General features: G+C 42.1%; 1 protein-coding gene across 1 annotated transcript; it reads left to right on the forward strand.

The window, feature by feature from the left end:
• Positions 1 to 1,104: 1,104 nt before the first annotated feature.
• LOC306840310 (uncharacterized protein) lies at positions 1,105 to 26,951 on the forward strand. Its single transcript, XM_079369509.1, has 5 exons — positions 1,105 to 1,712; positions 12,529 to 12,610; positions 12,821 to 13,335; positions 18,706 to 18,759; positions 25,642 to 26,951. Exons 1-5 carry the CDS (start codon positions 1,644 to 1,646, stop codon positions 25,765 to 25,767), a joined length of 846 nt encoding a protein of 281 aa, XP_079225635.1. The 5' UTR covers positions 1,105 to 1,643; the 3' UTR covers positions 25,768 to 26,951.
• The last annotated feature ends 82 nt before the right edge of the window (positions 26,952 to 27,033 follow it).

Below are 27,033 nucleotides of genomic sequence, written 5' to 3' on the forward strand. Positions count from 1 at the left end.
TGATTTAGTACATTGCATGTACAAATCTACAAGTTCAGAAAATAAAGCGTGACAAAGGACAAGTGCAAAAAGAAAACACAAAGATCCCTCTATTCTCTGAAAAGTTAAGTAAAAAGGGGAATCAAATCTGCGGTAGCTTTAAAAACGTAAGCATGTAAAGTTCATGCTTTTTTCTCAGGTTGTTAAAAAAAAAAAAAAAAAAAAAGGAGTGTAAAAACTCTTTGGAGCAAACACATTTTCTAATCACCTTCATCTCTCTATAAACTTTCTATCTATAAAGTATATTAAATGCACTACTTTACATTGGCTAAATCTTTTTCTACAAATACAATAAACACTTTTCTTCCCAGCAATCCACTGGTAATAATCAATCAAGTTAAAAGGATGGAGTAAGCGGTCGTCAATTCCACCTTGTTTAAATTTTTGCCTGACTCATATTTCCATCTTAGGTCTAATAAAAATAAATTGTATCTTTGGACTTGTTATTGCAGGAAAGGCCAAGGTGCTCCCATCAGTTTCACACCAAACTTATCAAAGCCATCAGTCATTACAAGCAGAGGGTTACACTTCAGATCAAAGTCACAATATTCACCATTAACTAGCTGCTTATTAACATGCTTATTAGTGACATATACTGGCTGCTTATTAGTCAATAGTAAGCGCTCATTGGTACCATATTCTGCAAGACCATTGGCCCTTGAGTAAGAGTTTGCCCTCAATCACATAAATATGGTTTATTGATAGTGAGTTAGGAAGTTGTTGAACATTTATTCATTCATATGAATTAAAATTCTTTGCTCAGTATGGTCCTAAAAAGGTAGTAATAAGAAAAAGCATTTAGGCCTATTATGAACTCAATTTCAAGAGTTACCAAGCACTTCTCCTTCCTTCAGATAATTCAATAAAAGAGACAATTAAAGGGTTAAATGCTACAATCTCACATGTAAATTCGTCTGTTTTCTGTACATGCAAGTTATGATTGTGATATGAAAAGAGGAAGTAAACAGACAAGATAATGTGGCTTTAACTCTCAACCCTCCTCCTCCTCAGGAGCAAAAAAAATGACATCAGTCATTAGCGCAGCCAATCAGAGGGCAGCTACGCTCAGGCTGGAGGAGCTCTCTGTTTGTCCGTGTAGTCAGTCAGTGTGCATTTGGTTGTGTGTATGTGTGTGAGTGTGCGTGTGTGAGTGTCTGAATGCGAACAAGTTCACATTATTATTATTATTATTTTTTTTTTAAGATTTTACAAACATCTCTTGAATTAAGCTCTGCAGGTAACGGTGAGCGAGCCATCTTTCAGAGTCGCGCGAGGACAAGAAAAAAGACTAACAAACAACTACGGAGGCTCCAATGAACTCGAAAATTACAAGTTTGCTGCGAAGAGTCTCAGAAAACAAGCCACATCTACGCAGTTTAACCCATTTCGGTGCATCTTCTTTAATACTGCGTGCAGCTGCTCGTGCTGTAGTTTTTTTAATTTTTATTTATTATTTGTTTGTGTAGCTCACAGTCCAGTAGTAGTCCCGGGTGCCTTTCTTTAAATGCGTAAATGCGTTTGCTGATGAAGTGACATTGAACGTCACATAAGACAGTAATAAAAACATTGTGAGGGATAAGCCATAAACTACGCAGACAAAAAACATGCTAAAGACGCTAACGAAGAAGCTCAGAAGACATTCACTCAATGAGATACACCCTTTTCAACTCAAGGTAAGTTCAGCTCAGTTACTTACTATTGAAATGTTATTATAGCCTATTATATGATAGACAGTTTTATTTATTGGCAGTCAACACTGCACCAAAATACAAAGTAGGCTACACTACAGAAGAAAGGGACTTGTTTGTGAACGGCGTGCCTTTACTTTTGTCTTGTGACTTGCTCGTTTAAAGCCCAGTTCTAATCTTTCTTGTACGAGGTTATAGTTAGTTCATTAACACTCTCTTTTTCACACACATGCACACACACACACACACACACACACACACACACACACACACACACTTACTACATGGCCACAAAGACAGCGCACACAGACACACATACACCGCGCGCGCACACACGCGCGCACACACACAACTGTACAGCACTGTACCTACATAAACCAAGCTGGTTTTGAGAAAGAGGTTATATTCTACATTTTTTCTGACATACAGTTTGATATTTGTCAAATACCCTGACACCACCCACTGACAACTGACTCTAACCTATACAGAAAATGACACTGTTTTACTTTCTCTTTTCTTTTTCAGTGAACAGTAACACCTGAATCAAGTTAAATTCTGAGTTCAGCCCTGATTCTGTTTACTGTAACAAAGTCATCCAAACTTTGCCAAGTCAAGGACGCTTCTGTGGCATTAGCCAACCTGTAGCGCTGACCCCCCCTCTCTTAAATTCCTTTTAAACGACATTATGATGGAAAATATCTAAACTTAAAGTCACGTCCTAATTTTAGATTCATCAATAATGCTCATTCGTTTCATGTAGTGGTTCTTTTCTCAACATCACTGTAAGAAAGCTCACCATCATCATGTTTTAACTAGGGGGTGGGGACTTTAACGCATTATTCATGATTAATTAATTACACGAAAATAACACGTTGATTTTTTTAACATGCATTTAATCACAGTTTGCCTTATAAACTGGAACTGGAAACTGGAATAAAGCGGAACTGTTTATCATAGATTTGCGCTAGCTCCGCGATAGCTTTGCGCTAGCTCCGTGACAAGTACAAACAAGGGGCTTTGCAGCCTGGCTTCAGGATCAACATTAGTAATTCAATGTCTGATAAACTTACAAATTCACTCGCTACATAGATTGCTCTGGACTGTAGACCACTGTTAGTGGTAGAAGATAAGGGGTTAGAAAATGCAAAATGTGATCCAACTTTCTAGCTGCTGTGCAGAAAAATAATTTCAAACAAGATCAAACAGCTTAATTAAACTGAGAAGCAAGTACAATGGGATGCATTGCATTCATTCACCCACCAAAATCCATTCAGATTGGGAAGTGTTGCTGTTTAGGGCAAATATTGTGATGCACTTAAAATGTGATTAATTTTGATTAATTAATTAGATTAATTTTCTGATCAAGTCCCACCCCAAGTCTTAACGCATTCATATTGATTCTGGACTGTGTAATATTATTGTCCCAATCGTTGAATTGAACATCACGTTAATGCATCGTAGAGGCTCAGGAGAGCGGCCCCTCCTGGACATGTTGTGAACACATTAGAAACACATGTTTTAAAAGTGATGTGTTTTTACTTTTTTTATTTTTTATCACCTGGTCCATTTGTTTACGAGTTGTTTACTATCAGTTCCAAGTTGTTTGTTGAACTTTAACCCTCCCATAACCATTTGAGAAGGAATGTACTCCTCATTGCTTACAGCCACAGCTACACAAACACATCAATAAACATGGGACACGTCAACAAACTCGCACTATCAAATTGACGCTTATTGAATCTGAAAATGCAGTTCAGCCTTTTGTTGTTCAACTAAAAAAAACAGTTTAAGGCATCAACAATCACTGTGGAAAATAATTTAAAAGTAGTTTCAGGAAGGGACAGGCAACAGGAAAAAAAGAACTACAAAATACATACTGTAGGCTATGATCATTATATTAATGCTGATTCAAATAACATTCGTCACTATGCAGAAGTTGTTCACACTTATTAGTTACAACGATGGAACCATGGTGTTCATTAGACACATTTTACATTGTAATGACTGACGTTTTCAGCTACACTTGTGTTCTCTTAAAAACAACTATTAATAGTAACAATATGAAGGAGGAAAGAAACCTATGAGAGTCGCCCATCACACACTGTTGAACAGTTCTTGTAACACTAGACATGAAGAGGGGCCGCAAGTCGAGCTGCCGCTACCGGTAGCTCATCTCTGAGTTAGCTTGTTCTTTGACTAGAGTTCAGTCAGTGTTCCTCGTCTTCGAGGCTTTTAAATCAGGAGCTGAATCATCACCAGATGTCTCCCTCTTTACAAAACAAAAGGACAAAAGGTAACAAGAACCAGGAATCATAATCAATAAAGCAGTTTTTTATTGTGAAAGTCTGTTCCCCTTTCGACTGTTGGACGTTAGCCAACGATGGCTTAAGTCCATTGAAATGATGCAATTTTATCACTTTTGTCAACAATTTCCTCATCTTTAGACCTCATCGTAACAGGAGATCAAATCTCTGCTGCTTTCGTTCATATTTTGTTCTGCTTTTAGAAAAGAAATCTACTTTTCTTCAGAGGTAGCTCAAACAATGCCGTGTACTTAATCAGACACTTAAACACTTCAAGTCCATTTTTTGGCCTGACACTGGTTTTAGGTGGAACATTGGCTTGTGTTCTGGTGGCTATGAGGTTGGAAATGGAGCTCCTTCAACAACTGGACAGATTCAGTTAACATTTAGAAAAAGAACCTGTACATCTTCATCGTGCAGTTTCACACAAGAGGCCATGATTGTTGTCCTCGATTGTTCCTGCCTGCTCACTCTGCCTCTGCTCAGTGAGAAGAGGGGTGAATCGTATCCTGCACGGGTCACTTACTCACCCTTGTCCTCAACAATATTGAGTGTCGACCAACTGTATAGTCGCATGGCAGCCATCTTGTGCCAAAGGGCCCCTGTTCAAAAGCCTGGCTAAAGAAGTGGGGCAAAGTGTGCCATCCCTGCTGTCTGCTGTGTGCTGTTTGTTTCTCTGCTCAGTGGTTCCTTCTGCTCCAAGTGGTTAGTGTAATGGGAAAAATGAATGAGCAACGGAAAGCCCGCTGGTTACATCCTAGACTGGTCACAAGAGCTTTCTTTGAAATATAAACGGTGAGAAGAACTTATTATATTATAGTTAAGAAAAGAATGAAAACAACTCTCAAATGAGTCATGGAAACACGGGAAGGTGTTCTTTACCTTTTAGTAGTTAGAGGCAGTCCTGAACCTTTTATGAACCGTGTTAAAGTTTCAGATGATTATCATGACCAGAAAATGACTTTGAAAAGTGTATCCTCAGTCTCAGTCAATACGACAACCTGGCTCTCCATTTGGAAGCTTTTGCTTTCACTCCCATCAAGTATCATTAGTACACCGCGGTACAAAATACTTTATAATCAATATTTTACTGATTGGGACACATGTCCGTTTAACTTCACAGCCCGTGTTTCGTCTTCCCTTTAAGGTCTAAAACTTGTATTAGTGGTTGTAACAAAAGTGTGTTTCAGAATATTGAGTTGATAAGTCTAAATATTTTCCTTTAAGATGCTCAGTTATCATTTTGTCCAATGTTATTGTCGTGTGTGGTTCACTTTTGTATTTTGGCCACAAGAGGAACATAGTTGTTTTTCTTATATTTATTTCCATGTAGTGCTTCAGACTGAAGCCTTCAGAGTGTTTGGTAAATGCATGTAAAGCAGGCTCACTGTAAAATCAGTGATCTTAATTTACATCTCAATATCACTTTGAAATATGGGGATTAGGATTTCGGCTTTAATCGAGCTTCCCAGCTCTCCCCTGTCAACCGAACTTCTGCTTTAGTGATCAATAAAGCCTTTTCTGATCTTCTCTTTGTCACGAGTCACTCCGGTAATATTTGAGTTTGAAGTCTGCCGCCATGCTGATTGGAACGAGGGCTGCTCCAGGACTCCATTTCAGGAGAGTTGAAAAAGAGGCTGATTGTCTCTATGGGCCTGTCGTGCTGTCTTTCCCCGGAGCTAACTCTAATCATGACTACTTACTTCTGGCACACCAGTGTGAGGCTACAGAATCAACCAGCTCTGACCCCTGTAATGTGTGTTTTCAATGAGAGGGGAAATGGAGTGTGACAGTGTCCATGTCAGTGTGGAAGGACAGAGCAAAGCTGATCTGTGTGTGTGTGTGTGTGTGTGTGTGTACGCTGTGACATTGCCATTGATCCAGCTTAGCAAGCTGCTCGGCGATGCAGGGGAGTGACAAGGATTTCATTCAACTGTTCTTGACACACAAACACACACGTCTTTGTCAGTCGTCGCATACATGCACAAAGCATTTGTTTTGTGCTTCATGCATGCAGGCTCACTTTGACTTGTGCTCTCTGAATGACACAAGAGATGTGTGCAGGTTTCAGTGGAGGAACAGATAAAACATTAACTATCATGTCTCTGTTTGTACATGATGTGGCTGGGCTCTTCTCTGTACTGTTAGTGCAGTTTGGTGTTAGACAAACCTGCATAAACTGTAAGAACTGACGTGTTTATTTTATTATATTTTGCATACGTATGTGGGTGTTGTTTCCATCCCCCCCCCCCATTGTTCTGAAGCCCGGAGTGTCACCTTTTTGCAGCCAGAAGTTACCACACCTGAAGGAGAGTGTGGAATCAGGGAGGAGAGCGGATTTTTTCAACACTTCAGTGAGAGCAAGCCATGACTACCCAGTGCAAGGTTAAACAGTCAGGTGCATCAGGAGTCAATGGAAATACTGTCAGTGAAATGGGATGCTAATTTTCGGGCTACAAAAACATGGTCAAATAAAACACAGTCAGTCTTTACAGATCAGACTCCTCAGAGTGGATCACTAATCTGTTAGTGAGGGTTGGATTTGCTGTGGTCGTGACTGTGAACCATGAGAGAAGCTCATGCTTTATGAGCATTGTTAATGGAATCCCAGTCAACGAGTTGAACATTATTCTGTGTGTAGCGTGAAGTCGATACAGACTTAAAACTATGAAGGAAATGTTCATGTAATAGAGAAGCAGGTTAAAGGCAGCTCAAGAACATTGGCTTCACTTTGAAGACCTGGACCGTCCATGTCTCATGTCAACTCTCTTAATGTCTCGAATGCATGTAACAGGAATATACTGCAGCTTTATTTCACCCGGTCCCATCTCGTCCTTTTAATGATCTTAAATCCTGCAGGACTACCTCCAGCATAGTCTGACTGTACGACGAAGCGCTGAAACAGGATACAGTAGTTGAAGGACAACTCCAGCAGTCACTGACATGAAGAGATCTGTATCATGAACTGAATTACAAAGACTTTATTTGTGCACTATTCCATAGCAGCAGTGGGTCAGTTAGCTCGTTTAATGTATTGTTCACACTTGTTTTCAGCTTAGCACACCTCCGTTCCACATTTGGCTTGACTGAATATGATGCTAATGACTAATAGGTGTGTGGGGAGGGTGTGACTGTGGGCGGCCATGACTGAACAGCTGATCATGATGCTTCATGTTTACATCGTGGGCTTTCTCCTTTGCATGTCGTTTCTTAACATAGACATCGGGATGGTCTCCCTGTTGTCTCTAAAAAACGCTTTTATACTGAGCGCTAGAGATGATTACAGAATGTGGCAGTGTATGCATGTATCCATGCTTAACACAGGTTTACACTTGACCTGAAAGAACATTAAAAAGTGCAAGAGAAAAAATGCTTTCTAGGCTTATTCTCATTGCATACATGCAATACTTGCACATCCTACAAAAAACAAAAACAAGTTGGCTCTTTTCAGCTTCTGACTATTGGTTTTATTTATATTTAAATGTTGGATTATTAATTAGTTTTTAAGAGTTAAATTGCATAAAACATAAATGCAACATCATATCTTGGTACTGGAATAGTGTTGCCACAGTATTGGGTTAAAGCCTGTTATTGTCTTTGGTACAGGAAAGCCCTGCCATCCTGTTCCTCCATAAACGGATCGTCAGCTAGCCAGAGTTATTTGTTGTTGCTGGCTTTGCCATGCCAAAGCAATAACCATATCAGATGTTGCTCTCTGAAAAAGACACGCAACGTTTGCTCGCTCTCCTCCACAAAACAAAGACTCAAACTGCGTGAGAAAGAACGAGACGAGGAGCAACAACAACGAGTCCTTCCACGCTGACGTCAGAGAAGTGTGAGAAGCCACGCTTCTCTTGTGATCTGAAAACACTTTAAGGAGGGAGACGTCGGTCAAATACTTCACATGCACATGCTTGGCTTAACACTCCCAGATGAGACCATCAAAACACTCAATCATGCACCCACCTGCTTTGCATGAGGAGTCATTTTGAATTGTACTGGCTATTCAAGTGATGCTTCATGTTAAAGGCACACTGTGTGTGTCAGTGAAGAGAGGAAGTGTCAGGACGTGTAGCAGGCGCTAAACCAAACTAAAGTTGGGTGTTGCTAAAGTTCACTGTGATGCCACCTCTCACTATGTGGACAGATGGTTTTGGAGTCTTAAAGGTGGCTTTTTTGAGGGTGGCCATTTTTTTCCCTCTCTCTCTTTTTGTAAGAAAGGAGTCGAGACTTTCAGCAAGATGGAGAAGCTGGCGAGCAGCAAGGGATCGGAAAACTATCCCAAGACCATTTCAGTAGCTGGCTCATAAAGATGGTTAACCAGCGAGCACAGTGCTTCCACAGATTGTTTGTGTTGGTAGCTTATCAGAGTTGTTTAATTATTGAGGCAGGGTCAATTCCAGTGGACTACTAAGACTATTAAGGATAGGATACTCCCCTTATGGAGTCTAGACCCTGGTGATGGTGGTGAAGAAGAATGCAGGATGTTTGTTTCTGGGGCTCGATATGAACTCTGCTGAGCTGGAGTGAAGGTGATCGTGACCGTGGAAGAGAGAGAAGAGATTTCAAAATGTGACCGCGTCAGGAGGATTGGTTGAGAGATGTGGCAGAATCTAGTTGGATTAGTATTTAGGGGAGTAAACGCCCCAAATCAGCTGATCACCAGAGCAGGGAGACAGGAAGTGGTAGAGAGCGAATGGCGAAGTTGAATGAAGAAATGGAATAAATGTGGGAGAGAATAACTTCTGCACGGCTCCAAAAAACCACATGATGATGCCAAAAATGAAAACTAAATGAATGATATCACCGTCTCCAAGTCTATTTCTTATTTATATTCTAGGAACGTGACGGAGGCTGAAACATGCTTCTGTCAACATCGGCCTCTGACACGGTCTCTGTGGCGGTCTCCAGGGGAATTAAGAGCCAAATTATTACAGTCAGCTTCTATTTGCCTGGAGTTGCACCAACAATAATTGCTTTGTGGAGAAACACCAGGCTTCCAGGTCAAAAGCAGCTGAAATATGATGTGCTGATTCTGTAGCTTTAGTGTCGAGGAAAGATGGTGTTGAAGATCTCAGTCATCAGTGTGACATTCAGAGGTCTCCGATCGAACGCAAGCACAATCAAGACGAGAGCCCGTCAGCAGCGCTTCATTCTCAGTGTGGAACTTTAAACGGGATCTCCGCTGTTCCATGGATGCCGCCCAACAATAATTCACTGCAGTGTTCAGTGTATCCGAGACCCTGAGCCAGCTTCTTGCCAAAATATATTTCCTTCCCACAGTTATTCCTCAGTGTAATTTTCCTGTGGAGTTCATGAAGCGAAGCTGTTTAACTTGAGGCTCCTCGAGAGCCAACATTTTCAGTCTGGTACGCTGGCTCTGGGCCTGTTCATTGAGAATTTGTCCCACAGGTCGTTTAAGTTTGAAAAGGAAGGAGGCTGCATTCCAAACATCTTCAACCTCAGTCTTTTTAACCTCCCATTGAAAAACAGCTACACATCCTTAACGCTGCTATCTAACACTCAACCATGTATTCAATGTGTGAGAAGTGTGTCCCGCTCTGAGCTTCGTCCCAGTAAATGAAATAAACCAGTGAGTCTAAACCTGCCACAGTCTGAGTGTAACTGTATCCAGTATGAGCTCATACTGTGATTGGCTGGCAGGTTGAACCACGTCAGCTTCAGCCCATCAGACCACATTAGCAGATATAAACAGCCCATATGACAGGTTCAATGATAATACAAGTGTGACAGTGTCTGATCAATTGAGCTGCTCAACAGACCTTTTCCCCTTTAGTATTTCAGCAACCTAAAACTCAGTTGATTGTCACAGTAAACCTTTAGGATGCAAAGTGATCAGAACCAGTTCACTTCACCTGTGTGTTATAAAAACGTGATTTAGTGAGGGGAAGTATTTCATGCAGCTCGTGAGCTGAAGTTAGCAGCAGCTCGGCTCTCATCGGCTCCCAGAAGCAGAGCCGATGAAAGCTGTGGAAACTCAGACTTTAAACTTAAAACGTTTATTTTTATGTTTTTACTTATTTTAATCACAGGCTCACTTTCATTTACACAGAAGATGCTAACCTTGAAGCTAGTTAAAGCTACATAATCGACTCACCAGTTCTGCTCACAGCCACTCCATAATGCTGCTGAAGCATTAAAGAAACACTTATTATTATTATTGTTGTTGTTATTATGAAACAAGCTTTCTTTGATGTAGCTTTGGCTAACAGTGTAACCACACTGTTTTCTCCTTCCATCCATTAATAACAAGCCTTAAATCAGTTCCCTTTAAAAGAATATTTTTTTTAATAACACCTGCATGGTGCCAACACAGCTCAACTTTCAGTGCAGCTACAGCTTTGGATCAGTGAAGAAGAATTTAATGAAGTTTAGCGTTTACATTTTGTTTTTGGACCGGTGCGTTGATCAAATCTATGATCGCGTGATACCTCTGATACTGCTCGTGGAATCACAATGACTCTGTAGACAAATGCATCCACCTTGTTTTCCTCTGAGTTTGACCTCGGAGATGAAATGTACATAATATAGAGAGAACACAGGACTGTGTGTGTGTGTGAAGCCTGTTGAGTTCTCAGGGAGCAGGAGGTGAAATTAAACAGGAATTCACACTCCACGTTAATTGAACACTGTCCACCCTCACTGGGCTCACAAACCCTGGCTCCTTTCTCTTTTTGTAGAGCTTTAGAAAGACGAGGAGGTGTGTGTGTGTGTGTGCATGAGTGTGTGTGTTAGAGAGTAGAAGGGAGGACACAGTGAATGTTTGCGTGGATGTGTGGAAGCATACATGCACAGACGCACAGATGGCAGCTGCTCAGCGAGGGCCTCGGAGTGGTAATTACAGAGTGTGAGGCGCATTACTTAACTCTTAGCGTCGCAGGCTGCAGGATTTCTGTATTGTCGCTATTGGTGGAGACAAGGAATTGATTTGGGAGAGACAGACTGGTTGAGGTTGTGGGAAAAGAAAGTGGTCTCAGGGGAACTTAAACAGAGCCATAACTCAATGTGTCCTGCCTTTTGTGATGGCTATAAATGCTAAGCTTCCATTAGAAGCTGCTCTGTTTTGATGCAAAGACGACGCAGCACAACATCACAAGACAAACTGCAGCTGCACTTCTGAAAGCACCACTGAGAATCGTTTTATGATGACCTTAAGATGCTCAAATATTTCACTTTAAGCTCTTCTCATATTCCGACTCACAGTATTACTTCCCTAATGAAATTTGATGTTCAGCTAATCCTCCCATTTGCATGCAGCTGCACATATTGTGATCAACACAAGCCAACTGTTGACTCGTTGGTTTAAATGCAAAGCAAAGAGCTGACTTCTTACATGCTGTGTTACAAACTTTTTTGAAGACAGAAAAACAAAGAGGGCTCCTTAAACCTGTTAAACATCTGGATCGTTTTACAAGAAAAGGCTGCATTTTTAGACCTTATTTGGGATGTCCAAGCTGAAATGGATTTATTTTTCATTTCCTTTCGTATTTATCAGCGCACAATGACATTGATCCTTTACACAAAGAAAAATGAAAAGACGGTTGGAAGCAGATTTAGCGAGTCGCTAATTTCCATCTGTAGTCCCTCATAAAAGTGACACACGACAAACAATCAAACTCCTCTCAACAAAGGAACCAACTGTCCTGAACTTACTTGATATAATGTGACTGTTCATTTGTGGTAAACGACAATTTCTCTCATTTTGCCGTCATGTATAAAACAGTTATTAAAGCTCCAGTACATGAAAATCTAATTGTGAATATTTGAGTGGTAGAACTCACTCTTATGACCACTTTTTGAAGGTCTCGTCTGGGAATCAAGAGTACGGCTACCCGGTCTTGTCTCGGCCTCGGACTGGGTTTTAAATCAACACCACCACTGATCCTTGTTGTGATTATCCCAACTTCTTTGAGTTACTGTCTAAAGGCGTGATCCTGCAGGATGATTATCTCGGTCTCATCCTGACCTGGTCTTGGTCTTGGTCTCGACTCCCTCTACATGCCTAAATATCTGGTCTTGTCTTGGTCTCGGTTAGTGTGGTCATGACTACAACACTACTGAATATTACCACCAGTCAATAAATACTCCTTGTAACAACCAGCAGTGCTTTAAAAATGTGTAACGTCCACATCAGCTATGATCACAGGCTGAGGTTTCAGTTCAGACTTTTTTACATGTTTTTGTGGGAAACTGAAGGAATGATACTGTTTTGACTGAACTCTTTTTGAGATAAAGTTACTCAGTTGTGAAGGTTTCTGTTCCTCTTTAGTTTGACTATATTTGTTGGTCATACTGAAAAATGAAAGCTTCCTACATGACTGAACCTAAAGCTGATTACATTTAGCCTCATGAAAAAAAAAAAAAGCCAAATCTCAAGAATGTTCTTTTACAGACTCTTAGTGATGTACGAGTTCCATGTTTGAAGGTGATACCATCTGGCATATTTGAACTACAGCGTTGCTTGATTCTTTTCCCAGATTTCATACCACGGTGGTGGAGAGGGGGGCGAGAGTGATGACTCAGAGGGGGAGAACCAGGAGCTTGCACAGATTGACAGAGGTAAGTGCCCTCTAAAACCAAACCATCTCTTCTGTAAACACACGTTGGTCAGCCTCCACTCTTATTGAGTTTCACACGTTATAATTAGATGTTTCCAGTCAACAGATGGTGTGCATGAAGATAAGAGCATTGCACTTTTTTTTTTTTTTTTTTGCAACTTTGTCTACACCTTCTCCTTTGACCTGATTTCCTCTTTATCGACTCCTGTAGAGAGGCGGAGAAATTGTGCCCTCACTCCCTTGGCCACCAGCCAGCAGCACAACCAGGGTCCCCTATCTCCGGCTCGATTACGACGCCTCCGCCTCCTTCTAGATGCCAATCTGGATCGCCACTCTTCGGAGGAGGAGCTCGAGCGCATCAGCTGCGGCGACAACAGGAAGTGGGTGTCAGCGCTTCCCCAGCGACACGGCGATCACCACAGCAGCGCCTCAAGTGACGAGGAGGTGAGGGACCTCTGCGGCTGCGGCTCGCCGGCTGCGTCTGCCAGGCCGCTGGTTGAGCCGGTCGCTTGCTTGGCTGCGTCCCCCAGCCCTGTACTCTTCAGCTCCAGCCCACCACGTAGCCTCAAGCCGCCCCCCATGAGGTTTCAGCTGCAGGTGGTCCAGCCAGTTGCACGGCCCATCATTTTAACCCACTTTGAGCAGTCAGCACCTTACAGAAAGTATCGACACAGTTATGGAGGAGAGCCAGGAAGGCCGAGTCTGGACCTGGAGAAAATGCAACAGGTATGTAGTCTATAGACCAGGTCACTCAGTGTACTGTAACACATGCCCTGATAGATGCAATGTATTTTGGAGTTGCTTTGGAGGAATCCTTCAGTGAGAAGCTAGATAAGGTTTGTAATCCAATCACATCGCTTTCAGACTGACAAGAACTCGAGTTCGACCTGACAGAAAAGAGGACCTGCTGGTTTACTGCCACTTCAACCAGGAAGCTAGTGTATATTGTGTTGAGGGTCATTCTTAGTTTCATAGTTTGTTTCAAATATGTTGTGTTGGATCCAGTGTTAGCATCTGAAACACCAAAGTCACTCTAACTAATCAATGAAGTCACTTCTGATTCTTCCCCTGCAAAGTGTGTCGCGGTCATTACAGCCTAAATCGAGCCGTTTGTTGGAGGAAACTTCGAGAAGTTTGTACCCAATTTGTCATTTAGACACTAAATAATGTGTGAAAACAAAACCTAATTGAGTAAACCGATATTTACTTGAAAAAATAAAAACTGGGAGTTAAAACAAATCTTTATTTTGACTGAAATAAATTCAAAGAAGAAATGTGTTCATAAAAAAGCCCTCTGAAATGTTAGATGTTTTATGAAAGCTTTATTGAATTATCAAGACATGCTTTTATTTCTGTTATCTTCGCTGATTAAGGTGAAGACAGTTTCTTTCCTATATACATTAATGAAGAGTTTACTCAAGTGCACACATTTATAACACATTATCACACCTTTGTTAAGAGCCCAAACCAGTGAATACATTTAGTAGGATGCAGTAATACAACCTGAACTGTAACATGAGACGTGTTTTCATCTGTTACACGTCACAATAAACTTCTGCCACCAAATCTTTGTAACCTTGCACAGGATGCTGCCTCATGTCTAAACCCCTCTTCGCTACATGTTGAAAGTTGATTCTTTCAGCGCTAATAATAGAGTTGATAAATGGTAGTTGATGTCACTCGCACTACAGCATCATTTGTATTTGACTAAAAATATTAAAAGTACGAAGTAACAGATGAGCCTCTCACTCCCATCCTAAAACACTCAAACAGGCCGAGGATTTGATCCAAAAATACAATCATGTCCCTGAAGTCCAACCGGCTACCCTGCGCACACACAAACACACACACGGCAAACAAAGTCTTCCCTTTCCATTGCCGGACGCTCGCCACCTCGGTGGTCTGGCTGGAGAGGGATGAAGGAGAGGGAGGCACGGACGGCAGATGTCCGCCCTCGTTTCTCACAAAGGCTGGCAAGCGAGGGGAAACGATGGAGGGGTGGAGGCAGAAGGAGAGGATTAAATAAACAACAGAAAAACGACAGCCACTAATGAGTCATGGAGAAGCTGGTCCACTAATCATTAAAATCCAATAGACTTGTTGGCCCACACTGTAGATGGGAAATGATGTGTGTGTGTGTGTGTGTGTGTGTGTGTGTGTGTGTGTGTGTGTGTGTGTGTGTGTGTGTGTGTGTGTGTGTGTGTGTGTGTGTGTGTGTGTGTGATTGCATAGAGAGACTGCAGGTTTCAGGGGTCCATATGTCCATGGGGTTTTTAGAGGGAAAGAACAGATGATGAGAGACAGCGGGCAGCAATAAAGAAAAAAAGTGGAAGAGTGTGTGTGTGTGTGTGTGTGTGTAGGGCTGGGGTACGCGTCTATCATCCCGCTTGTCTTTTTGTGTCTACATGTGTACATCCTCCTGTCTGTGAGTTTGTTGCTCTATCAGTGTGTGTGTGTGTGTGTGTGTGTGTGTGTGTGTGTGTGTCTGCATGTGTGAGAGTGTGTGTGCACACTCAGTCAAGTGGAATGGGAGGTGCTGCAGGGAATACAATAGGGGGCCTACAGAGGAGCCTGCAGACACAGCTCCAGTCTCCTATTAACCCTTTAGCTTGACAACTCCCATATCCAAAAATCTGCCTCAACCTAGAAACCATCCCCATGTAATCGCTTTCACACATGTTGTGTCTGGAGTTTAAAAACTGGGAAAGAACATGGCGGAGTTTGTTTCTCAAGACAGATATAGCTGAAGCCCAACAGTTTACTGGTATAGTGTATGTTTTAACTGGAATGGAAATAGATCTTTTCCTTTTTGTGTGCACCAAATATGATTATGTGAAAATACCCAGACAGATTTTTTTTCAATAAATGTCAGTATCCAAAAGATTGTGCTATCTAATGCTCCTGAATAAAGAGACCTCAGACTTCGTTATATCTGAACTGCTGAGGGGCATCGCTGAACCAGGGATGTTGGTTAAACCTGTGATCAAGTTTTAACCGTTACGTCATGTCTCCATGTGACAACTAGACTGCAGAAAGCCAGCACTGAAAAACAATTTTAAATCAATTTTTTTAAGCATGACATTGGGTAGATAGTGCAGAGACTCGAGGAGACACTGTGATACAGCCTTCTAATACAAATGAAAGAAACATTATTTTTTCTGACATGTTGGAAAATAATATACCATGAGAAAGCAACAAGTCCTGATAAATGTGATAAAGTAAGAAGTACAACAGGAAATTCTCCAGACCAAATACATTGAGGTCTTCATTAAAACATTTATTGTTAAATTTAAAAGAAGTGTAAATTAAAACTTTCAGATCCAACTTTTTTTAGTTAAGATGAAGTTGAAACTATGTCAAAGTCCATGTGTGCTTACCAAGCCCCCCCTTTGAACACTAATGATCCAAGACTATCTAAGGCCAGCCAAGCAAGGCTCCTGAGTCCCGGCGTGACTGGCATTAGCTTGAGTGTTAGGTTTATTCATCTCATAATTCTCTTTAAAGCAGGGTCAAAAGGTCGGCGGCCTGTTTCCTTTCAGTCTCCCTCATGCATGCTAATCCATATCCAATTGTTTGGATGAGGCTGTGCCGTCTTTCCTTAAGCTTCACCATCAACACAGATCAAGAGTTTGGGAAGCAAATGTGATCGACCACGACTCACACACACGGGGAAAATCGATATGAAAAATGTAATTTAACAAAAGCACACTGGTTGGAGTGTAGCAGTGTTAGCACATGCTGTGGCCTTTTGCAGCTTTATATAGTGAAAGATACCAACAAACAAAGTGTGGTGCGTCACTTCTAGCGCTGAGTGATTAATCAGATTGTCAGATATTAGCATTTCAGGTTACTGTTGGTATTGTCTCCTTCTATCGCAGATATGTGCTGATATTAGTTGATTTATTCACCAGTCAGATAGCATTTCATATGAATTTCATTGTATCACACTTTATTTTCTGGCTGTCACCAGCAGAGGGCGCTATCTGGATTATAACACACTTTTAATTGTATTTAAGTTTGTTTAGGGCCAAACTCAAATATTTCCTACAGTAATCAAAGCCAGAGATAATTATTACAGAGATTATTGTAAAAGGACATGTTCTGTCGCCATGACAAAGCCACCATGCCAGATGACATGTTTATTGTTGCCGTGGAAACACCAGTTGTGTTGTGTCAAAGACCTCTAAATAAGAAAGTGGGATCTCTTCCTCAGGTCCGTTTGTTTTCATCGGGGTGTGGGAGGAGAAGCAGAGAGAATCACTCCCATGATTCCCCGCCAGCCTCAACATCATCTTTTGTTCATGTTCTGATTGAGAGCCCCCTGGTGGTGTAATTGACAAACTAAGCATTTAATGTATACATAATTAATAACTAATTATAACTCCCTGGGTATTAAATTAGAAGTAAGAAGATGAAGAAGACTTTCTATTCCTTTCTAATGCTGAAAGTTCAGTTTAATTCTTAACATTTTGACCTCAGACTTTCCTTAAACGCTCTTTCATGAACATTTTAATCAATCTATATTTTTGATGCGCCAGTTCATAACAATTGTTATCTCAATATTTGGACTTTAATTAATTCTTGAAGTTCAGCTTAAATGTACATGAACACAGACTCAAGATCCAGAGATCCACATCCTCCTCCTTCAGGTGTTTCTCATTTACCTGGCCTAATACTGCAAACATTTCTCAAAGTGAACACCAATGACAGTTCAGTATTATAATACACTTAGAAGAGCAGAATTAAAGAAACAAACTGTTATTTCTCTGTCAACAAAAGAACAAAAGTAGATGTAACAAGTGAAACATAAACAATGGTTAAAGCTCCCACAAAAGAGGTTAGACACGCCCTAGCAACCTTCCTTGTGTAATTGTTTTCATACATAACAGGGTCATTAGGATTCTTTACACAAGTCATCAGAATGATTACAGGGCAACTTCTAAATGTCAACTATCACACGCAAACCGCTCTTTTATCAGCAACACTAAGAGTACGAAGAGAGTACACAGAACATTATGAAGAAGTGACTGTTAGAACAACATTCATCACGTCTGTGTGTGAGATGATGTTTAAGTAACACAGGCTCTCTGAAACAGTGTGAGGTTGGCTAAAAGAAGACTATGAGCGCGGCCAGACTGGCCATCCGCACCATGTCGTACTCGACGATGCTGGTTTCATGGAGTGAAAAAAGTGTTGAAAACGAAAGCATCATGTCTGATGAAGGGCGAGGGCCTAACATGTTACACGTGGTGATAATTCAAACACAACTTCTGGTGCACAGACAGTCCTGCTCTGTCTTTGGATGTTTTTTTGTCCAGCACCCAGTACTCAACTTTTCAGACGAGCGTGCTTTCAATAAGAAAAAATAATAATACATTTTGTTTCCACATGGACGGTAGCAGAAGAGATATGTGCCAGCAGGAGGTGAGCATGAGGGCAAGCGCTAACCAGCTCTCTACATCACAGCAGCAGGAGTCCTGTGTTCCCTTTCTTTCCTCAGCTCCCTTCCCCCTTTAGAAGCTACCTCCCCGACTTGAGACAATTCAAGGATTGTGTGGTCCCTCCACCCCCACTGTTTTTTTTTTTTTTTGTTTGGGGGGGGCGCAAAGTGGAGCTGCATTGATGTGGTGGGGAGTGGGAGACAGGATATTGCATAAGCTTCGTTGACCCACTGTTTAGTTTAGAGAGGCAGCTGGACGCGCCTCACCGTTCTTGTCACGTCAGATTTTCACTCTTCATGTTTTATCGGAACTCTTTGTACAAGTTCCAAATATTCTTGCATTGAAATCTGCAGAGAACAGTCAATAATGTTGTTGACGAAGCACAGACAACAAGAAAACAGAAAGCAGCTGAACTCATACATGTGAAAACAAGGTCAAACTGTGAAAAGTGTACGCTGCAGACATGAACATCAATAGAAAGAACTAAAGGAACATTGTATGCTGTAAAATCCATAAATGGTCTCAGTGGTGTTGCTAAGTTATTCAGATGTTGGGAATGAATCTTACCAAACACTCTTTGAATTGTCATCGTCGAACATTTTCCACAGCTGTCGGTGTGTATTTCATTTTGCGACATCACATTTGTTTTCCGTAGAAAATGCTGCTGAAAAAGAACTGCGGAGGGAAAACACGGAGCATCAAGATTCGGGTGAGTTCATTTCCATTTCACTTTTCCCTGTCAGTAACTCCATTGTTACATTTTCTTGTGATGAATGCAAACAACTCATAGCATGTCGTTCATTGTTGTCTGAAAGAAAAGTTGTTATCATTCAGATGTACACACACACACACACACACTTTTTATGCAGACCCATGATAGAGCAGGGTTTTCATTCCAGCAGCTCTAAGGTTACAGGTTTGCTCGGCCTCCTGTGAACAGCCTGGCCTGTCCTGTCACCAGCACCTTGATGTCCATCCAACTGCACACTGCGACAGCATCTGGCTGCAGAGCTTGTTCCCATGCTCTGCAAGCAACGATGCCTGAGACGCCTGAACCTCTGACGTGTGAGGTTGGATGACATAAATATGACCACGTCTTTCTGTTTCTTAGAAGATGAATATAGTCTCATTGTCCTTCTATTAAAAAGAGCATCTGGACAGTGACAAAAGCCTGATGGGTCATTAGTTTAATGTAAGAGTTTTGTGTATTTATAACATGCATACAGACACAGGACATCAGGATGGTCGGCTGCAGCTAACAGCTAGCTCAGTGTCTCTGGGTTCATCGGTCAAAAGGTCACGAGGTCATCCACTACAAAACAAATGAGCCCAGTTCATTTGGTCAGTGTGAACACAAATGTAACAAACCCGTGATGTGCCTGAGTCCGTTTGAAGATGTGCTCTCAGGTCTCCAGTCAGCAGGAGATATGAACGCATCCTTTTGTACACTGCTATATGATGTCATTCTGAACAGCTGCTGTCCTTTATGAAAACGTTTTATCCGTGCAGCACGGACCTATTTCATCCTGGAGGCTGAGCGGTAGATGTGGACATTGTAAGAGGGGTCGCTGGTGCCGTCTCAGACGTAACAAAAACCTGTGAGTGGTTGCCATGGTTGCGTCTTCTTCTCTCTCATTTTGGCTGGATTTGCAAACCAACTTTGTGCACACGGCCACCTGCAGTATGGGACTGTGTACGGACTCAAGTGTACTCGAGTACGGAACATGTTACTAATGTAAAGTTGACACACTACAACCCAGCGGGGGAAGGGTGAGCAATTGTGCTCAGGCGTGTTATGAAACCATCAAGCTAAATGTGAGAACACCCTAAAACTGGTTAAAAAACAGAATGACCACTTTTATCTTCAAAATAAATCTGTTTTTCCTGTATGCCCACTTGCAGAAGGTCAAGGTCTGCTGCGAACTAATGGTCCTGCTGATTTCGTTCTCAACATCTTCAGTTCTAATAGCTGTAATCCTTGAACTGGCTAAATGAGCATCTTTAAAGTGACAAACTTAACAGAAACCACATTCAATAATTGTTAACTTCAGGGAGACTTGAACAAGTAGAAAAATGTGTGTTTGTTTGATCTCTCTCAATGACCTCTAACAGCACAGCTTTCCATTCGTCCCATGAGTTCCCATTTACTCTCTTAAATAGCTCACATCAGGGACTTTCCCAGAGACTGTGTCCTGTCTGATCTTCCTGTAAGGTGAGTTTTTTTAAGAGTCTGTCTTCAATGATCATCCACCAACTCCCTCAGTCTCTGCAAGCGTGCGTGGCTTGATGTTGTTTGTAGTGGTGAAGGAAGGCATGTTGGAGAGGCGGCTGGAACAAGCCTGGGCATCTTGGCACAGCGCAGAATACTCCAGAAGGATGCACAGTGTGGTGAGAAGAGTGACGTTATTATCACGTTGCGTGGGCTACGTGTCAATGGAACCTCATCATCACACACTTGTTTATGTACACACACACAGACTGTAACAGCCTCTAAGGTTAGCTCCAGCACTCCTTATAGGTATACATCACCAGTATACTAAAAAAACAGCCTGAGAACAATCTCTCCGAGTAGTTTAGGATGAACAAGTGAGCTGTGATGAGTGATGGAGCCGAGGAGGAGGAGGAAGAGGAGGTGGAGTGTTGAGAGCGGTTCCCTTGTGGTGTATTTCCAGGGATGAAGTCACTTTCCGTTTATAGCCCTCGCCGCCTGCTATCTGTTTAACTCTGCTGATGCATCAAGATATTTCTCAGGATCCTCTGTTTCATCGCTGGCCGAGTTGGTAGTGTTGATGTCCCCGTCAGTGACGTCTGTGGGGGTTTTTGAGAGCGTCCCTGAAGCCCACACACACACACACACACACACACACACACACACACACACACACACACACACACACACACACACACACACACACACACACACACACACACACACACACACACACACACACACACACACACACACACACACACACACACACACACACACACACACACCAAGTTTTAGGATTGTGTGAGCCACTCGTTCTGTGCCACACTCCGTCCAAAACTTTCTCCGTGTCTTCCTCTCTCACTCTTTCTATCTGTCAGCCCCTCGATTCCCTGGCCGGGACCCAGAGGGGACACTGAATGTGGATGGGGCCCCTGCTTTGAGACTTGTTTCAAACATGAGAGCCGTTACGGGATGTTGAGGAGGTCAATGGTAGTGGTTGTGTGTGTGTGTGTGTGTGTGTGTGTGTGTGTGTGTGTGTGTGTGTGTGTGTGTGTGTGTGTGTGTGTGTGCGTGTGTGTGTGGAAGCAGTAGGAAAACACAGCTTTGGCCTCCCCCCTTTATGGGTCCGGAGGTGAAGGGAGAGTGGGGGGGATGGAGGAGTGATGAGAGCTTCCCAGGCTGCAGCAGGCAGAGCGATGGCATCTGGTTTCAACCGCTGTAAAAAGAATTGTTGGAGAGGGAGATGAAGATTGATTGAGGTGAGGGGAATAGTGCAGATATGGAGAGTGGAGGGAGAAACTGAATTGAAGGAAAATAAATGAATGCCCCTTTGATTTCTGATTGAGGTAAACGACACGGCCTGGATGTAGAGTGAAGGCGTTTCTGCTCTGACTATTAACAGATGTTAAAGGAATAGTCTGAAATATTGGACAGTCAAACTTATTTGTCTTCTTGCAGAGTTGGATGAGAATAGTCATTTACAGTTTGACAGGGGCAAAACAAACGTGATGAGATGATCAGGTCAAACTTCGACTGACTTTCACCTCGTACAGAGAGGAGATGTTGTGACAAGCCTTTTTCTGCAGAGCTAAGCTAAAAAGGATAGATACCAATACCAGTGGAAAACCTGAGTGAAAAGCACAAGTACTTCACTCAGTCATTTTCCAAACAAGGTGGCAACTATCTAAACTGAGGCGAGTTGTTGTCATGTCTGTTGTTTGTGAATGTCTTAAAAGAATTGGTTTCTGCAGAGTGAGTTGATTTTTGTCGTGATTACAAACTAGAGATACCGGGACGTTGACCGGCGAACTTGCCGATACCTGATCCTACATTTTAGACTGTAGTCAAAGAGTTTCCAGTTTTGGCTTTGGTTTCATTATTGGAACTCAAATTCAGAGTTTCAAGTTCAAAGCCTGGTAAAAAAAAAATAAATAAATAAATAAACTTGAGTCCTTGATCAAGCATCCAGTAGAGCCAGGAACTGTAATCCAACGATGCACTGAACATCTGTTTTTCCTGAAGCCTCCAACAAGAAGCCACACAGGTCTAATAATATTGGGAGTGATATGCGTGTACAGTACAATGTGGGATGTGAACACACGCAGCGTCAATGGCATCATCAGTGTGCGTCAACTTGATCAAGCTCAGGTTGGCTTGGCTGTCAGCAGAGTTGACCGTGGCGTTCATGTGGACACACTGGTGGTGAGGACGTAGAGATTAACTCGGGAGGCCAGCGTTGCAAAGAAAGCTTGAGAAAATGTTAATTATTAGTAGTGTTGGTAAGTGTTCATTCTGTACTGCATATCTATTGGTTGGTATTTGACGTAGATGGTAGAAGCATTCACATTGTGAGAAGAACCTACATTTCTGACACTTGTCGGATATTTGCGGCAGGCAGTCTTTGGTCGCAGGACTGTGAGTTGGGTCATCTTTGATGCTCTCTCACAGTGCGACAAAGTGAGACCTTTGCAGAGCCACGACTCCTCATCTTTCGCCTGGGACAGTTGTACCGTCTGTACGCGGCCTTAGAGATGAACAGTGAACTTGTCAAACATGCTGATTTCTAACACTACTCAATCTCCTAAAAGAAGCACATCAGTCAAACAGGCCGACATTACTGCTGACGTCTGCACATGTGAAGGGCCCGTGTTCTTCTGAGACCTGTACTCTGTTTGACTCTTCACATCGTCCTGCAGATGTGACCACAGAAAAAGAAAAAAAAAAACCCTCTTTGGGGATTTCTTGCATGGACAGGGAGCCATTCTGATGTACGACTCCCCCTCACTTGGACTGACTGCAGCTAGCATATGGAGAACTTCTCAACATTGTCCACCATCCATCAAGTTTTACTGCTGCTTGGGTTTTTTTTTTTTCCACTTCTCATTCTTTGCTTGAGCATTTATGTATGAATGGAAGAGCTTGTTTCCACATTTGTAGATAAACCAGCTCCACGTTGTTTTGGGAATTGTTGCTGTGTAACTGCTGCTCAGGGCTGAATCCCTGAAGATGTCGGCTGAAGTCATAGCGACACCTGTAGCCTCACAGGCTCTGTTAATGGGCCTTATTTCATAGGCAGTGATGTCACTGGGTACTTTCCAGAAGCAGTCACAGAGATGCACCTTTTTTTAGTTCTCACTGAAGGTGTTGGGTAATGGACCCCGATGAGAATAAATAGCTTCAGATGTAAACATACAGTCAAGTCTTTCCGTGGGATCAGCTCCTAATTAAAATGAATCCGTCTCAAGGTCTTAATCTTTCTCAGTCCACCTTCTCACCGACTCCACTCCCCCTCAGCAGGACTCCGGAGAAAGTGCTGCCTCACTGCCAAGTCCAACAAAGTCATTTCCTGTAGGGAGGAAAATGACCTGGGCTAATTTTAGAAGGAGGGCTTGTAAAACCAGAAAAGGCGAAGTTCTGCTCAAATAAGGGGGGGGGGGGGGGGGGGGATGCGTTGTGTTTGGAAAAGCATTTATATCACCCCCACCTGAAACCTGCAGCCGGACTTGAATGCGGTCAAAGAACGGCACTATTGACATGTTCAAGGAACTGTAAGTGACCATTAACTCCAGGTCAGCAGGTAATCCTCAGCGTTTCTAAGTGACAAAGCTGGATTAACCCTCCGTCTGACAGATCTGCTGCTCAGCACAAGCACTCAGTGTTCTGCAAAGAGGAGGGACATGAGCTACCAGTTACTACAGCTGAAGCAAACACCCAGAGATATGGAACTCAAAGCTCCACTAACAATGCAAAAAATATCCTGTTTACAGTGAATGCCAGCATGTTGACCACGCTTCTCTAGTTTCAGCTTCTTTTAATATTTGAATGAGTACGTTTCACTTCCTGCTCCGAGTCTAATTATGAACCTTTAGTATTGTCCATGACTGAGAGATCAGCACTATAAACTGATGAATGAGCACTGTGACTTTATTCATGACAGAGCTTTACTGAGCCTGCATGAAGGGGACATCAGTGTGTATTCATAGTGTGCTACAGGCAGGGACGTTAATACTGTTCAAAGTTAATATACTGAGCTTTACTAACTGTTTACCACACCACTTTAACCTCACATCATTCTGAATGCTCCTGTTGACTTCACCTCACTCTCTATACCTCCCATTGTTTTTATTCATCTCATCAAGTCTGTGAATTTTCCATCACCTACTTCTCTGTCGCCTTTTTTTTTTTTTCATGCTCTCACTGTTCCACTCTCTGCTAGCGCCACGTTGTTTGCTAACCTCTCATTAGACAAACCTAACTCCTGTTTTTTATTTTTTTATTTGTGCTCTTAAACAGCATTAGCCAATCACAATTCATGCACAAGTCAACTCTTGTTGAGAAATTGTGACTTTCCCCTAAAAACACAACCTGGATGACGACCAAGTGTTGCACATATTTAAAACCAGAGAGAAGTTATTGTTGGTATAAAAAGGAGGAAAAGAAATGAAAGAACACTCTCGTTCAGAGAGCCAGCTGATGGTGTTGACTCTCTGAAGACACACAAGCATCTGAGCAGGGAAAGCCCGACCTCCCTATGAAGCCTCCCAGCTGCTCGTCATCAGGCGTCAGCTGAGCGACAACGACACAGGTGCTCTCAATCACTCCTGATGAGCAGGCAAACCTGTGACCTACTTTCTCTGGAATCTGTCCCTCACAGTTTTATTAGGGGTGCGTTCGGATTGTCCCTCCTATCTACTTTCACTATCCACTTCACCTTAACCCCGTGAAAACAAAAGCTCATCGAAAAATGTTTCCCATGTGCCTTCTTACCGGGGAAATAATCCTAAAAAAAAAAGGCCTACCTTTTATAAAGACAAAAGGTCGGCTTTATTAGACACCAGGAAACTTCACTTTGATGGTTTTATAACATCAAGATCATGTTCAGTGTTCACCTCTGGGTTTAAGATGGTTTAAAGTTATTACAATTTCACGTATTAAATCATCATCAAATAACAGCAAATCATCTCCACAAACATGATACAAGAATGTATAAAAGCAATGTTCACCTTCTTCACACACACACAATAAAAAGAAATGAAATAAATACAAAGGCTGTGACTAATTAGAAGTCAAATCAATGTGCAGATTGTCTTCACAATTGTGAATTGTGGGGCGGCACTTTCTTATCTCCTTTCGTAAAGGATGCTCCAGTGTTTCCTATGCTGAAGGAGGAAACGTTGAGCCACCTTTCCTTAACTTTTAGAGAATTTGAACGGCTCTCATCATGGCCGCCGCCTAACTGCTTCTGGGGTTAAGGAAAAAATGCGAGTGAAAGTGGATAGGAGGGACAATCCGAACGCACCCTCTGTGATTTTAGTTGTTGGAACGACTCTCCGTCTGAGAAACGTTGTTTACATTGAACTCTTTTCTCTGTTTCCTCAGAATCTGACAGGAAGTCGTCCTCCGCCCAGATACACCTACGATCCGTCCATCTTCGCCTTCCGCTCCTTGAGCTCCGTGCCGCCCTGCAGCCCACTCACCCCCGCTGAGGATCCACCCTGTTCGTAAAAAAAAAAAAAAAAAAAAACTCCATCCACCTGTCAGATAATCTTCTCTCCCCATTCTGTCGTCCCCGGACTGCTGCTTTTCGATGTGGCTTCTGCAGCGAGACCAAGCCGTGACTGTTCAGACTGCTAGATTAAGATGCTTGTTTGAAGTTGGAACTTTTGCACACTCAGGTAACTTCCCCCTGACCCGCTCATCATCATCATCATCGCTCTCCACATCAAAAAAAAAAGAACAACAAGAACATTTGGAGAATAAAATGGCCTAAACATTTCTGCGGATACTTCAGGTGTTGCTTCTGTATCTCTGAAGTTTGATGGTGCGATTGGAGGACTAATGGACACGAAACAAACTGGACTGTGGACGAGACGTGGAACAAAAAGGGACAAAGCCAACCAGTTTTATTTAAAACGTGGATTGACTTCAGGTTTGATCAGTCTTCAAGGGAAATAAATAATGCATGTGAGACAATCAAATGGTTCCCAGGTTTCCTCGGTTGATGTGATTTTTGGACATCCTGTGAGGTTCTTGGTAACTTTATATACAAAACATGTCGAGTCATCAGATATCCTGTTATCATTGAGGTGAACGTAAACTGTCTGGTCAAGCTACTACTTGCAATGTGTCATTGAATATGCAGCTCATGACGAGTTATAACCAACATGTATGTAGGTGAATAGTTGACCTTTGATAATGTCCGTTTCTTATTGAACTTGTCACTTCTAGTCCAGGTCAAAGTGAAGTACTTGTATCCTCTTTCCTTGCATGAATTGCGCTGTTTTGCAGAAAGAGAGGTATGTGGAAATAAGGAAGTAAGATATAGTTTGCTGCACATTTGGCAAGAGTAACTGGTGCTATGTTATGCATAGCCTTTTTTTTTTTTGTAGTGTGCCATTTTTTATTTTTTTTTTCCAATATTGTACCTCATTACGTTCTAGGTAGAAGAGGACCACTGGTGTATTGAAGACATCCCAGTGTTTTCTTAAGATCTCTTAATGCCTTGAAGTCACATTCCTGTTGTATCAAATGAAACTTTTGGGCTCCTGTAAAGAGCCCATCCAATGATTAAACATGATGTCACCACTGAAAACCAAGATTTCGCCGAAGTGAATGTAACATTGTGACATGTTTTGGTCCATTGTTGCACAAAATTAAACAATAAACGCCCCGTGGCCTCTTGTTTAGAAGGTGATTTTTTATTTGTTTACAGGATATCAAAGATCAACCTCGAGGGAGTGTTATACCATCTTCATGTTTGGTGTTATGGTT

Source organism: Symphodus melops, assembly GCF_947650265.1.
Source record: "Symphodus melops genome assembly, chromosome: 19".
Lineage (NCBI taxonomy): Eukaryota > Metazoa > Chordata > Actinopteri > Labriformes > Labridae > Symphodus > Symphodus melops.